This window comes from Balaenoptera borealis (assembly GCF_965194805.1).
Source record: "Balaenoptera borealis genome assembly, chromosome: 8".
NCBI classification, from domain to species: Eukaryota; Metazoa; Chordata; class Mammalia; order Artiodactyla; family Balaenopteridae; genus Balaenoptera; species Balaenoptera borealis.
This window is the reverse complement of record NC_138865.1, coordinates 80,455,928-80,469,964: the sequence shown is the minus strand read 5'-3', so window position 1 is coordinate 80,469,964 and position 14,037 is coordinate 80,455,928. Positions and strand designations below refer to the sequence as shown.

The 14,037-nt window shown below is 40.9% G+C and overlaps 1 protein-coding gene across 1 annotated transcript in view; it reads left to right on the top strand.

Moving 5' to 3' along the window:
- GNAQ (G protein subunit alpha q) overlaps window positions 1-14,037 on the top strand; it is a 288,439-nt gene that overhangs the window by 201,277 nt on the left and 73,125 nt on the right. Inside the window, exon 4 of the mRNA XM_082401495.1 lies at window positions 13,265-13,393. Coding sequence (XP_082257621.1) covers window positions 13,265-13,393 — 129 coding nt within the window. The remainder of the gene's footprint in view (window positions 1-13,264; window positions 13,394-14,037) is intronic.

The window sequence follows — 14,037 nt, the reverse complement described above, 5'->3', positions numbered from 1 at the left end:
CAGGACCCTGCTGGTTGTGAGAGTCAGTGTAGGCCACTTGCCAGGAATACTGAGAACAGAGGCCAAACATACCTCCCTTCTTTTCTATCCGACGAGCTCCTATTTATCCTTCGAGACCCAATTCAGGAGTCACACCCTCTGAAAGTCTTGCCCAACACCAGAGATAGTGAGTCACTCTGTCACGTATCTTATTTAACACTTGTACAAATCTCCTTTGTATCTGGTATCATGTTTACTGAAGTGTCTCTCTCCTCTGCCCACAGTGCCTAACATTGACTGCTCGTGTTTGACCTTCACAAATGATTGTTCCATGAAATCATAGATGGGTAATTTCCACTGTTTCAGTGACGGTGATGTAGGCAGTATCTGTCTTTGGCCATTATAGACGAACTATGAAGTTCCAGAGCTAAAGGCATTTAAGTCTTTTTTCCTGCTGTTTTTGAAGGTCTGGCATGTGGAAAGTTCTATTATCAAAATAGCTTCCATTTACTGGACACTTCCTGTATGGTAGATTCTGTGCTTAGTCGTTTATATGCAAAACTGTAGATATTTCTTATTATCCCTATGAAACAGAGGAGTAAACAGGGTCTCAGAGAGGTTGAGTGACTTGTTCACGGTCACACAATCAGTAAGTGATAGCAGTAGGAACTGAAATCAGATTTGCTGCCTCCAGAGCCCAAGTTTTTAACCACTGTGAAATCCAGCCTCACAGAGGATGGATGGATGGTTTAATGAATGAGAGAGAGAGAGGGAGATAATTGACAGTTGTTAGATGTATAGATGATAGACTAATAGATAAAATAGCTATGATTAGATAAATCACTTACCATGAAAGATACAAATTATTTATTAATCTTTATTAATGTTGCCTATAGGTAGTTCCGATTTACTGGAAAACACACCCAGCAGGGTTTTGATTATCATCCAGAAAATTTAGCCATGTTTAACAGTATATCAATTGTTCATACAACATAAAAGATATTCTAGGTCACACAGAATTGAGAAATATTATTTATTTTAGTTTACAGTCTTAACCCCTTTTCCAATACTCCATCCAATAACTTTTTACTGGAGTCAAACTAGAGCCAATACGAACACTAAAATGATTTGAGCTTTCCTTTTTCTACTTTGATTAGCCAACTTGCTGATCATAATAAACAGTCAGATGGCTCAAAGGACAGGGACCACTGGTAGAAACAAGGAGATGGGAAATTCCAGACAACCGATAAGCAGTTTAGGATAAGTTTGCAATTGGCTTTAATTTGGCATAGTCTTCCAGTTCTGTTTAATGAAAGACTAAAAAACATGCTGGAGAGTTTTGTAGATTCCCTTATTACCCTTTTTGTTATTGATTAAAAAAAGTCTGAGGCCTCTGAATATCTTTAGATAAAGAGTCCAATAAACAGATGGCTGTAGGTTTACTTTTTTTTTTTTTTGGCTGGGGTTCACCACCTGCCTTAATAGACTGAGACATCAGGTCAAATGAGTTCACTGCCTACAGTAGCAAAAGCTCCCTGACATTAGCCAGAGAACACAAATCTCAATCAACGTGGCATATAGTGAGAAAAGTCCTCACACAGCAGGCTTTTGGCAAAAGACTGCTGTATCCTTGTTCACCTTCAGGGACCAGGTAATGCCTCGTCTTGCTTTACTGAAGTACCCTCCAAGGATTTCAGTAGATCAGACACCTTGAAATTTCCGCATGTTCCACAGCCCATGAATCCAAAGTACATGAAAATTGGCTTTGGGGCATAAGTCCAGTTTGGAGTTTACTTCTAACTTCATGCTTAAATTTTTAATTTAATTTAAAAATGCACAAGGAATTTGAATGTTGGATTTTAAATGCAAAATGAATTTTCAGAGGTAGGTTAGCATATCCGCCTGCTTTGGGGCTGAATCCTTCTTGAAGAAGTACCTTGCTAAATTAGTTCCTGACTCATGAGCCAAATACTTGAACCTGAGCGTGTGTTATCTCTAACTCTCACAGCCATTCTAACTTTACTCTTTATCTGACTATTAAAAAGAAGTGTAAGCCTACTGCAGGCTTTTGGAGGCAGACGAGACATTGTGTGGTGAGACCATTGGGTCAAAGTCCAGCCTTCAGTGGAATTGCATCTGCCATTCCTCACCTGTGGGGCTTTTGACTGCGTAAGTCTCACTGGCCTCAGACACTGGTGTCTGTTCTGTAATCTCTAAACTCTTTTCTAATTCTGAAATCCTTTGATTCTGTAATAGCAGAATGCCTTTATCTGAGAAACCATTACCCTATGCAGTCAAGTGGAAACCTGGTACCCCCCAAATTTACCTGGAAATATAATGAACAGAGAGATTATTCTCTATATAGTTAAATGACTAAAAATGCTGTCTTGAGCTCAGAAGAGGGTATTGATCTTGCATGTTTGCTCTTTTTTAAAGAGTGACAGTAATAACATGGAGTGGCCCTTTTTTTCACCCGCGTGACATATTTACTTCTATTTTTGTTATCTTTTATCTAATGAGCCATATCTCCTAATAACCTTTATTTATTTATTTATTTATTTATGGCTGCATTGGGTCTTCGTTGCTGCTCACAGGCTTTCTCTAGTTGCGGTGAGCGGGGGCTACTCTTCGTTGCAGTGCGCAGGCTTCTCATTGCGGTGGCTTCTCTTGTTGCGGAGCAAGGGCTCTAGGCACGCAGGTGTCAGTAGTTGTGGCTTGCAGACTCTAGAGTGCAGGCTCAGTCGTTGTGGTGCAGGGGCTTAGGCGACATGGGGGATCTCCCCGGACCAGGGCTCGAACCCATGTCCCCTGCATTGGCAGGCGGATTCTTAACCACTGCGCCACCAGGGAAGTCCCTCTCCTAATAACCTTTTGCAAGAATAAAACATACCCTGTATTTGTCTTCCACAGTGAACTCTGATGATTCTAAGACTTGGTCTCTAGTATTTCTTTTTCAGAATGCTTGGAGCTGTTAGAGGTGGTAAGACTTAACCACTGTAACCTTCATTACAGTGATGTAGTAGGGAAGGGGGTTTGCCTTGACACCTGTTCGTCATTCATTCACTCTGCTTGAAGGGCAAAGTGGATGTGGGAGATGCTTCACTCTGTCAGTTTGCTGCTTGCTCATATTTCGGCAGAATGTTTGCACGTTCAGTAGTTTGACCTCTTCTTTACAATCCTTCCCACAGTCTACTCAGGATGACATTGTACCCACATGAAACCAGGGGCGCTATTACTATAGAACAGGATTGGAAGACCCGCAGGCCAAACTCAACCTGCTGCCTGTCTTTATAAATTAAGTTTTGTTGGAACATAGCCAAGCCTATTTGTTTATGTGTTGCCCAAAGCTGGTTTTGTGCCCAGTGGCAGAGTTGAGTCATTGCAACAGACTGAATGGCCCACAAAGCCTAAAATACTATCTGATTTCAAACCACCCCACCTCCCAAAAAAAAGAAAAGAAAAAAATTGCAAGCCCCTCCCATGGAAGAAGACTGAATATTAAAAGGCAACTAGCACTCTGCTTCCACTTCTGCCATTTAGATAGACCCTACCTTAGGCCTCGGATGCTCTGAATCAAACCAGAGATTCATTTTTAGAGACCTGAGAGAACAGATGGCCTGCAGTCCCTCAGCAGTACTCCATCAATAGGTCTTTGCACAACAAAACTTCAGATAGGAGGTGAGCGTCAGAGAGCTCTAGACTGTGTTCCCTGGTAGTACCTCTAAATGCCGTGCACAGAATGTCCAGTACTAAAGATGGCATAAATGACCAGAAATGTTGACTGAGTAGATTTGGCTCTGAGAGTAAGGATTGTGTCTCATGTGGCTTGGCTTTTGCCCCCATTGTAGTGCCTGGTGCAGCTGGTTGAGAGTGTGATGGGATTTAACAGTCAGTGGGACCAAAGGTAGGGCTGACCGGCTTTTGAAAGGGGCCTAAGAGAACTCGTACCTGACTAGGAGATGACCCCACCTCCAGTCTCAAGTGAGCCCAGGACACTTGCTTTCTCCGTCGGGCCCGTTCCTTTATTTTCACTCCCCACCTGCGAAGCCCTCTTTGAACTCTTATGGGCTGACCCTGATGTTCTTCTTCATTAACACCATGGCTTCTTGATTTAAAGAATTGTGGTCTATGATTAGTTTAACGTGACAGCTCCTCAGACCTGATCATCCTTGTTAAAATGAAAGTTCTGGTCCTACAGAACCAATATCCAAGTTAAGGAGACGTGACCGTGAGAGACCTGCTTTAGTCAGCGACCTTTTGCTCATGGCTGACTCTTGGCTACCATCACTGGGAGCTCTCTTCTGAGTCACATCTTTTCTGTGCTGTAAAATGGTTATCTTATAGCATGTTTATCGCCATTGCTAGAGCACGAGCTCCTTGAGGACAGGATTCACATCTTTTTTTTTTTTTTTCCTTTGTGGTTCCCACCCAGTGCTATGCACAGTGCCTAGCTTTCAGTCAGGCTTTAAGAGAAAGTTGTTGAATGAATGAGGAACATAATAAAAGAATAAGTAAATTATGTTTCTTTGCTGATTTCTTCCCATCCCTCTTTTCTCCCCTCTTCTGCCTGTTCCAGTCCCATTCAGTCTGCATGCTGTAACTCATCCCCCACTTTTCTATGCAATTCTCTAGTGACTGCAGTTCATAATCATCTCTCCCTTCTTAATGCATTCATAGTTAGCGCCTCACAGTTTGGCACTTAATTATTTCTTAATAGATTCATCTGTGCTATCTTTGCTTCGCAGGTAGCCTGATGTCCCTAAAGGCAAAGAAAATATATATATTTTAAGTATTTTGTACCAGCTCCCTGTGCCAACCCCCCTCCCTCTCCAACACACACAGTGATTTGAATTGAACATATAACAGATTTTCAATAAATATGTGTAAATTAATGAATTAAGCACTGTCCTTACAGTTCAGGCTGAGCAGACTAGAATAAAAAGTACCCTTCTGATGCTTCTGAAACGTTTTAGAAGTATAAAAATTGTGTCAAAATTAGTCAACAGCTTTGAAAGTTAGCATATAAAAGATGAATAAATTAACAAAGCCAAACAGGCAAATTGAAAAAGGCCTCTTCCTCCCTTCCCTCTTCCTTCTCTATCTCTGTCTCTCACCCTCTTCTGTTGTTTTGTTGTTGTTTGTTGTTGTTGTTTAATATTTTAATTTGATTGGAGTGTAGTTGATTTACAGTGTTGGGTTAGTTTCAGGTGCACAGCAAAGTGATTCAGTTATACATATATTCTTTTTTAGATTCTTTTCTCATATGGGTTATCACAGAACATTGAGTAGAATTCCCTTATACAGTAGGTCCTTGTTGGTTATCTATCTTATATATGGTAGTGTGTGTATGTTCATCCCAAGCTCCTGATTTATCCCTCTCCCCTGTTGTTGTTTTGTTTTTGCTCTTAATTACAAGGTTAATTTGTTTTTTGGGCAACAGACTTGGGAATCTTTTGCTCTGACCCAAGCCTGGCGGTGGCCCTGGCCCTGGAGTCTGTCTGACACACACATAGGTGCCCCGCTCCTTTCCCACTTGACACTAGTGGTCTCTTTACGGTAGACATTCAGATCAACTATCCATATATAAGATACTGAAACTGTTTACTAGATGCAGTGATATAGGATCTTTTTACGAGCTATTTAATTTACTTTCAAAAAATCTGATTTTCTGGGTTGGTTTAGTTTATTGGCAAAGGACAATTTAAATGCATGATCTCTTCTGTTTTATCCCACAGCATATTCTCCCTGAGTAGCTTTCATAAACTGTGAGATTGTAGCCCCCTCCGCTACCACTAGGTGATCGTGTTTTAAACCTGGAACTTTGTACTGAAAACAAATAATTTCTTATGAACAAATTCTCTGTAGTAAATGCTGCACCTCCTTGAACTCTGATCATGGTGTACCAGGTGTTAAAGAGGAAAAAGGAGAGTTGATTTGCCCTCCACAGAGCGAGCTCTTCAGGAGATGGAAGTGTTTGTATAATGAGTAATCAGAAATCTCGTGCAGCTGACCCACCTAACCAGGTTACCAGCCAGGCTTATCTGAGCAGCGGGCTCTACCAGAGGAGGGAGGGACTTAGCTGGGTCTTGGCATCAAAACCTGTACTTGACTCTCCCCTCAGGACGGCAGTTTTGCAGAACTGTTACTTACACTTTTTTTTTTTTTTAAGTTCACTTTGACAATTTCTTTTATTTTTTTCCTTTGAATCCTTGTGGTCACATAGAAACTGCACAGTAACTGTAAGTTTCTAGTTTCTCCTTAGCTTCCACTGCTTTTGACAGTGTCAGATAAGATCTCAGGCATGATCTAGCTTTCACATCCCCCAAGACTTCTCCTCTTATAAGGAGGTCTTCTTCATTTTTTTAATGAAGTCGACCTAGTTTTTCTAACCTTCTTTTCAATAATAAAAAATGTGAAATTCTACCCAGAGTCATTTTCTGTGCCAGAACTTCGTCTTAATATCTGACTTGAACTGCAACTCTCTTATATTGATAAATACAGCCTCTAGATAAGAGGCTCTTACACAGGAGTTGAAGAGCCCCAGCATACACCCCGTAGTGTGTTACATTAAATGCTCCAAGGTGCTGTATTCAGTCATCTTACTGTGTTTGGTTGGATTTAGAACAAATGTCAGAGATTTCTTTTTCCACTTATCACCCACGGGTGCTTTCCCCCTTTTGGTATAATTGCTAAGGCTTGTATGCCTAATACGTGTATTAATTTTTTTTAACCCCGGCTGTAATATGATACTGTTTACTTGCTGAGTCATCTCTAAATTTTATTCGTGTTTCCTTCATTAAAAAAAAAAAAACCCACTTGATTCTAATTTCTATGTTATTCTTGGCTTAGATTTCAATTACCCTTCCAGTCATAGGTAGTAGGGCTTTTTCTTTTTACTTCTAAAAAGATCTAAGAAAATAAGTTCTCATTACATGTCAGATTGGAGCATAAATTAAATTTGAAGGTCAACTCAAATCTGTTACTGACAAACTACTGCCAAAAACTAAGGAACAATTGAAATCTCTTTTTAAAACATTCAAAAGAGAAATGCCATATTTAGTTTGATTAGAGCATATTGTTTTAGTGACATTCAAGCTTATCGCATATATTTTTAATCATTTAAAGTAATGGATTATAGCCCATTTCTGAATTTCTTATTTTTTCTGCAGCCAGATGTGATACTGAAGTTAAATGTATAAAGACTTCAGCAGTTACAAGGTGTAGTTATAAACGAATGGACATGATTTCCTTGTCTTTCTTATAAATCAGTCATGCTAGAGAAGGATGTTTTATGGATAATCACCAAGGATTAGAGACAGTTCAAACAAGTTCCCAGAAAATGGCTCTTTCCAAAATATACAAGCATTCATTCCTTCCCTAATAAACTCCCCTGTTTCTCCTCTTCATATAACACCCTTTTTTCCTATAAGTTGGTAAACTCATTGCAGGCAGGGATCATATCCTGGGAATTTTCATTTCCTTAGCACCTACCAGAATGTCATGATCAAGATGGCTGTTGAATTTCAGATGACCCTGCATTTTTTTCATGGCAGGAAAGGAATTATAGAAATTTTACTAGTCTTTTTGTCGGCTTCCTTTTCCCTGAAAACCATCAGAAACCTGTTTCTTCCATTAAAGATATTGTGTCACAGTCGTTTGTTAATAAGGGACCACTCCCTCTGTTTGCCCTGGATTAGAGTGAATTCCAAGGCCTGAAAGCTTGATACTGACAGGCATAAAACGGATGTACAAATTATATCATTTTGTGGCCAGGACCTAAAGAAGAGCAGGAAGCGCATCTACTAAATGAAATTAAATGGATACTGCCTTTCCTTTCTGTGTTGTCTTTATATTCGTCAGAGGCATTTGAATTCAGAATTTAGGTCTTACATAATGCAAGCCAGTAATAGCCCGGAGAAGTAGTTGTGTAAAGATGGGTACCTAACAACCCCCATACTCTGTTGTTTTCTCCTAGAAGGTGTAACCTGCCTTTCTAACCACTACAATGTTTTCCATAAAATAGTTTTAATTTGGGTCCCATGTTAAGCCTCTGCTGTGTTCCAGGCCCTTGGTTGAGTGTCGGTGACCAGCCTTGGACAAAGGGAGTCACGGTCCTTGACCCCACGGAGTGTGAGAGCCCTAAATGGGCAAATGTCTGTGGGAAAATGTTGAGGTTTTTGGGGGTTTTTTAGTCAATTATGAAGTTATCAATTATTGAATGTCTCAAAGCAATGACAAGTCATTAAATTCCCTTGAATGGATTAGAGTAAGATGAGTTTGACTAAACCCATTTTCAAGCACAATCTTAAATAAGTCTTCACTCCCAGCCAGTTAAATAAGTCCTGTGTGTACCGTGGAGCTTTCTCTCTCTGACATCAGGAGAGAGCTACTGCCAGCCACTTGTTATATACATACATTGCCTCGGAAACGTACCTTGTGCCTGTCACCATAGCAGCACCCTGAGAATGACCTCAGCAGCCACTCAAAATCATTCCTACGAAACAAATTATAACTATAATTAACTCTGAATTTACTCTGCAATATAAGTTGTTCAGACCTCAGTGTTTTTTAGCTAAAGGTTAAATGAATGGAGTAATCCAACATGAACCCATCCGCCCCCCATATTCCACCAGCGTTTTTCCCCCAAATATGAGGTGCTTCAGTGGAACGTACAATTCAGTTAAGAGATTATTCCATCATTACCTCTTCTCAGAATATGACAAGAATCAACAAATGAGGATATGCTAGTCTTATCATGCTAGAACTCCATTTCTAAGGCAGTAGAGTGGCCTTTTTCCCTAAGCAAATGTGAAATGCAGAAAGTGCTGTGAGTCCCTCCAAGTCCTGAAGCCCAGAGTGAGGGGGCCACGTGGGGTTGGTGCTTGTGCAGGCAGAAGCTCTCCACACTGGCCTCTCTCTGGCAGTGAAAGATGCGAGTCTAGGTGGCCTGCACGTTTTACCTGTTTCTCAAATTATCTGCAACAGGTCTTCAGTTTCGGGTAGCTTTTGAGCCGCCCAGACCTTCCTGTAGGAGAAAATAGATTGTGTGTCTTTTGTTTGATTGGGGGGGTTTGTTGTTGTTCTGTTTTGTTTTTCTAGTCTTGTTTTTGGGGTGTTCTAGGTTTGGTTTGGTTTGGTTCCGGTTCTAGATAATGTATGTTTCAACTAGCAGACCTTGATAACGAGTTCTTTTCCGTTTTTTTCTTTTGTTAAACTAGATCAGTTTAACTTTTTTACTCCAAGTGAAGTAGGCCTTTCTCTCCACCATCCAACTAAAACAGAACAAGAATGTCAAGCAAGCAGTGCAGTTCACTTTCCCGTAAATTGTAAATGTATGAGGGTCTTTAATGGCCATTTCCTTGCCTTGAAATATGTTGAAACCTGGGCAATGAACAGACAGAACAGAGCCTAGCTAGCAGCAAGTGCCCAGTATAGGTTAATTGTTACGTTGCCATTATTACTCTCTGAACTATGCTGACGTTGAAAAGGAGCAAAAGAAAGATGAAGGGGGAAAATATTCTTGCACGTATGAATGCTTCAGATATTCAGCTAATGTCTCAGTAGTGCCCGGCGTTCACAGAGAGAAACCACTGACAGTATTTTTAGGACAGCCTCTAAAACTCGTATCAGTGGCTTTCAGTCGCAGGTGTATATCCTCATTCTGTGTTACTCCATCGTGTTTTTCCCAGAGCTCAGTTCACCCTTCTGAATTGGAGAGAGACTAGCAAGGTTCTCACGTGCAGTGTGACAGGGACTCTCCCACTTCATGTGCTGGTTCTTTAAATTTTCCTGTGCAAGGACACATGTTTAAAAATGAAGTGGCGGGCTTCCCTGGTGGCACAGTGGTTGAGAGTCTGCCTGCTAATGCAGGAGACACGGGTTCGAGCCCTGGTCTGGGAGGATCCCGCATGCTGCGGAGCAACTGGGCCCGTGAGCCACAACTACTGAGCCTGCGCGTCTGGAGCCTGTGCTCCGCAACAGGAGAGGCAGCGACGGTGACAGGCCCGCGCATCGCGATGAAGAGTGGCCCCCGCTTGCCACAACTGGAGAAAGCCCTCGCACAGAAACGAAGACCCAACACAGCCAAAAATAAATAATAAATAAAAGATTAAAAAAAAAAAAAACACCCAAATCCCAAAAAAAAAAAAAAAAAAAAAATGAAGTGGCAACGAGTAGTCTGTTGAGTTCATCTTCAAGAAACAGATCAACAGGGCTTGCCTGGTGGCACAGTGGTTGAGAGTCTGCCTGCCAATGCAGGGGACACGGGTTCGAGCCCTGGTCTGGGAAGATCCCACATGCCACGAAGCGACTGGGCCCGTGAGCCACAATTGCTGAGCCTGCGCGTCTGGAGCCTGTGCTCCGCAATGGGAGAGGCCACGATAGTGAGAGGCCTGCACACCGCGATGAGGAGTGGCCCCCACTTGCCGCAGCTGGAGAAAGCCCTCGCACAGAAACGAAGACCCAACACAGCCATAAATAAATAAATAAATAAATAAAATTAAAAAAAAAAAAAAAGAAACAGATCAACAAACAGAAAGCCACGATTTCTCTTCCCACAAGAACACAGTAGCACCTTGTGTCCAAGACTTAGCCACCTTCTGTTCTGACCTCTGGATTGGGTGAAGTGAGTAGAAATGGTTTACTGGGCAGCCTATTTCCAAACAAGCTTGCCAGTGTGAATTGGAAGTTCTCTGATTCCTCTGAATTAAATTTTTGTATATAGTAGTTAAATAAGTGATGATCTTGCAGATTTCAAAATGTACATTCATTTCGATTTTTTCAAATCAAGGAGCTCATAAATCAAAAAACTCCATCTATACAGAGTACCCAGTTGATTTTGCATTTATGGAGTCATGAGCTGGTTTATCTGTAGGATGAGATACAGGCCAACACCCAAAACATGGGCTTGTTAACCCCATCAGGCAACTCCCAGACCGTGCCAGGATATTCACTAAAATTTGGAGTCCAGTCCATTTTTACATTTCCTTCCTGCCTCTCAAGCCCATATTCTCCCAGCCTCTCCCTCTTTTTGTCCCCCAGCCATTTTTCTAATAATTAAAGATATCAGGCTGGTTTCTATCAGCCAGTAGAGAGCTAATTGCCAGCTAAAGAATCATTGATGTGTTTGGGACAAGGCCACTAGAATACTAATTATAGTTGCTTTGTATTAGGAATTTCCAGACTAATACTGTACTTTTTTGTCTTAAAGAATTGGTACAGCTCCAAAAAGTCAGTAACTTCTTTCTTTGTTAAAGTCAGACGTAGCTCTACTATTTTATGATCCCATGAATCTTAGAGACTTAAATTTTTTTCAATACTCAGTTTCAAATTTAACAGTATCATTAATATGGAAACACCACTAGTAAGAAGGATATTTAAATAATGCTAAAACTAAATCTCAGCATGGGAAATCATCCCTCCATTCAGCAAATAATCGTTAAGTACTATTTGCCAGGCGCTCTTTTAGGTACTAAGGCAGGAATAACAGGGCGAGACAGTCTTTATCCTGGGTAAGTCACGTCACCTGAGTGTTTGTGCGCTTGCTGAGTTATGCTCCACACCAGACATTCCCTGTTATGTGTCTCAGAACTCACTGTCTCTCTTTTTTATTTATTTATTTATTTATTTATTTATTTTTATGGCTGTGTTGGGTCTTCGTTTCTGTGTGAGGGCTTTCTCTGGTTGCGGCAAGTGGGGGCCACTCTTCATTGCGGTGCGCGGGCCTCTCACTATCGTGGCCTCCCGTTGCGGGGCACAGGCTCCAGACGCGCAGGCTCAGTAGTTGTGGCTCACGGACCTAGTCGCTCCGCGGCACGTGGGATCTTCCCAGACCAGGGCTCGAACCCGTGTCCCCTGCATTATCAGGCAGATTCTCAACCACTGCGCCACCAGGGAAGCCCTCACTGTCTCTTGTTTGTGGGCATAAAGGGGTTGAAGATCTAATCTCTTCCAAGTCTATAATGGTTCTACCTTTTCTTTAAATCTTATTCACATGTTAGTTACTTTCTGTATATACTTTGCAGTTGTATGTTTTGAAATCATATCTGTGCTCCATCCCTTCCAGGGCCGAAGGGAACATAGTGACTCTTTGAAATCATGAGGATGCCATGCAGAACAGTCATTTTTACCTGTTTGTCATCAGTTATATCAAGTTATGTCATTCTTAAAGTTGTAAATTATTTTTGCAATTTGAGAGAATGGAAAGTGAATGGAATATAACACTTTTGAAATGATAAAATTATACTGATGGAGAACATATGTGTGCTTGCCAGGGGTTAGGATTGGGATGGGTAGCACACAGAAGTTTCTTTTTGCTAACAGAACAATTCTGTATCCTGATTGCAGTGGTGATTGTGCGAATCTCTACATGTAATAAAATTTCATAGAAGTATACACCCCCAAAAATGTGTGTGTGTGTGTGTGTAAAAATTGGTGAAATCCAAGTAGGGTCTGTAGTATAGTTAATAGTATTGATCAGTGTCAAATTCCTGGTTTTGATAATATACTATGGTCACATAAGATGTTATCATTGGGGGAAATTAGGTGAAGGGCACAGGGGAATTCTCTGTAATATTTTTGCAGCTTCTTGTGAGTCTATAACTATTTCACAATAAAAAGCTTTTTTTTTTTAATGGAAAAGTGTCATATAAGCAGATAAATTTAAAGTTCAGGTGTGATGAGTCTATATACTGGGAATATCTGGCCTTCAGTATTGTTGCCTCAGTGACTAGAAATCTCATGGCTTCACATTAATTGTGAATGACTTAGGCTTTGGACAGAGTTTAGGACATGGTATGCTGCTGTTTTATAAGGAAATACATTCCAGGGAAAGGCTCTGATGTTCTGTAAAAAGGCAAAAAAATGCATCCTGACCTTCTGTGTAGCTCTGTTATCTGTTTGTTTATACCAATAACATTTGTATAAATAATTCAAAAACTATTTGCTTTAAACTCCTGCTTGCCCACCAGACCTGCTAAACAAGTAGAGGGTAGGAGACCCATTTAATTCTTTTCTTCCCCCGCTTTACGTTCTGTCAGGGTTCTATTTGACCGTAAGAGAAGAAAAGAGGAATACTGGGAACCAGGTCATCCATGGATGGACAGCCTCGCTCTGACTAACAGAAGGTTGACTGTATCTTTCACTTCCCCAGCTACTCCACCACTTTCTGATATTTTTCTTCCTTCTCTCCACTTCTGTCTTAGGATCCATTGTTGTCCTTCCGTTTCCATCAGCAGGTCTGGTGTGACGGTGTCACTGACGCTCTCCTGTGTCTTCCCTCCTCCAGCTATCTTAATGACTTGGACCGCGTTGCCGACCCTGCCTACCTGCCTACGCAGCAAGATGTGCTCAGAGTTCGAGTCCCCACCACAGGGATCATCGAATACCCCTTTGACTTACAAAGTGTCATTTTCAGGTAGTACCTGAGTCCATACAATCTACTTCCCAGCTCTTCTGCCTTGAGCACGTTTTGTGAACTCTGTGAATATTGAAACCATGTGTAGACTTCAAAACAATATCACCTTTATAACAATTATTATCACTGGAGACACAAATGAAATAGTGTGTCCCTGAAAGAGGAAGCAGAGGCAAGATGTATGGGCAGGTTTCTTAGTTCAGGTTAAATCACTGAGAAATCAGTGAATAGTTTGCCGGTGGTTAAAAGTTACTCAAACATTGGTCCAGACTAAAACTGGTTGGGAATCATTTTAACTGTGAGGTCAATGTTTGTACATTGTACAAACTGTATTTTTACATGTACCTATAAACACTGTATTTTTTACATTTGTATAAGATATAAATTATCTCATAACCCTATTAATAACAGAAATTACAGGTTGTCAGAAGCTTTCATGTTGTTTCCTCCAGGTCCTCTGGTACCAAGGTAGACTTTTTCAGTAGCAATAAGAATACGGGCTGCTTTGTACTCCTAAAATGAGTTGCCTGAAAAATTTAAAAATACATGGTTTTGGAAATGGATTGATTAACCTAGTCTAAATTTACATAGGAAAATAGAATGAAAGTTTATTACTTTCTCCCTTGCTGCTGCTGTTCTTTCTG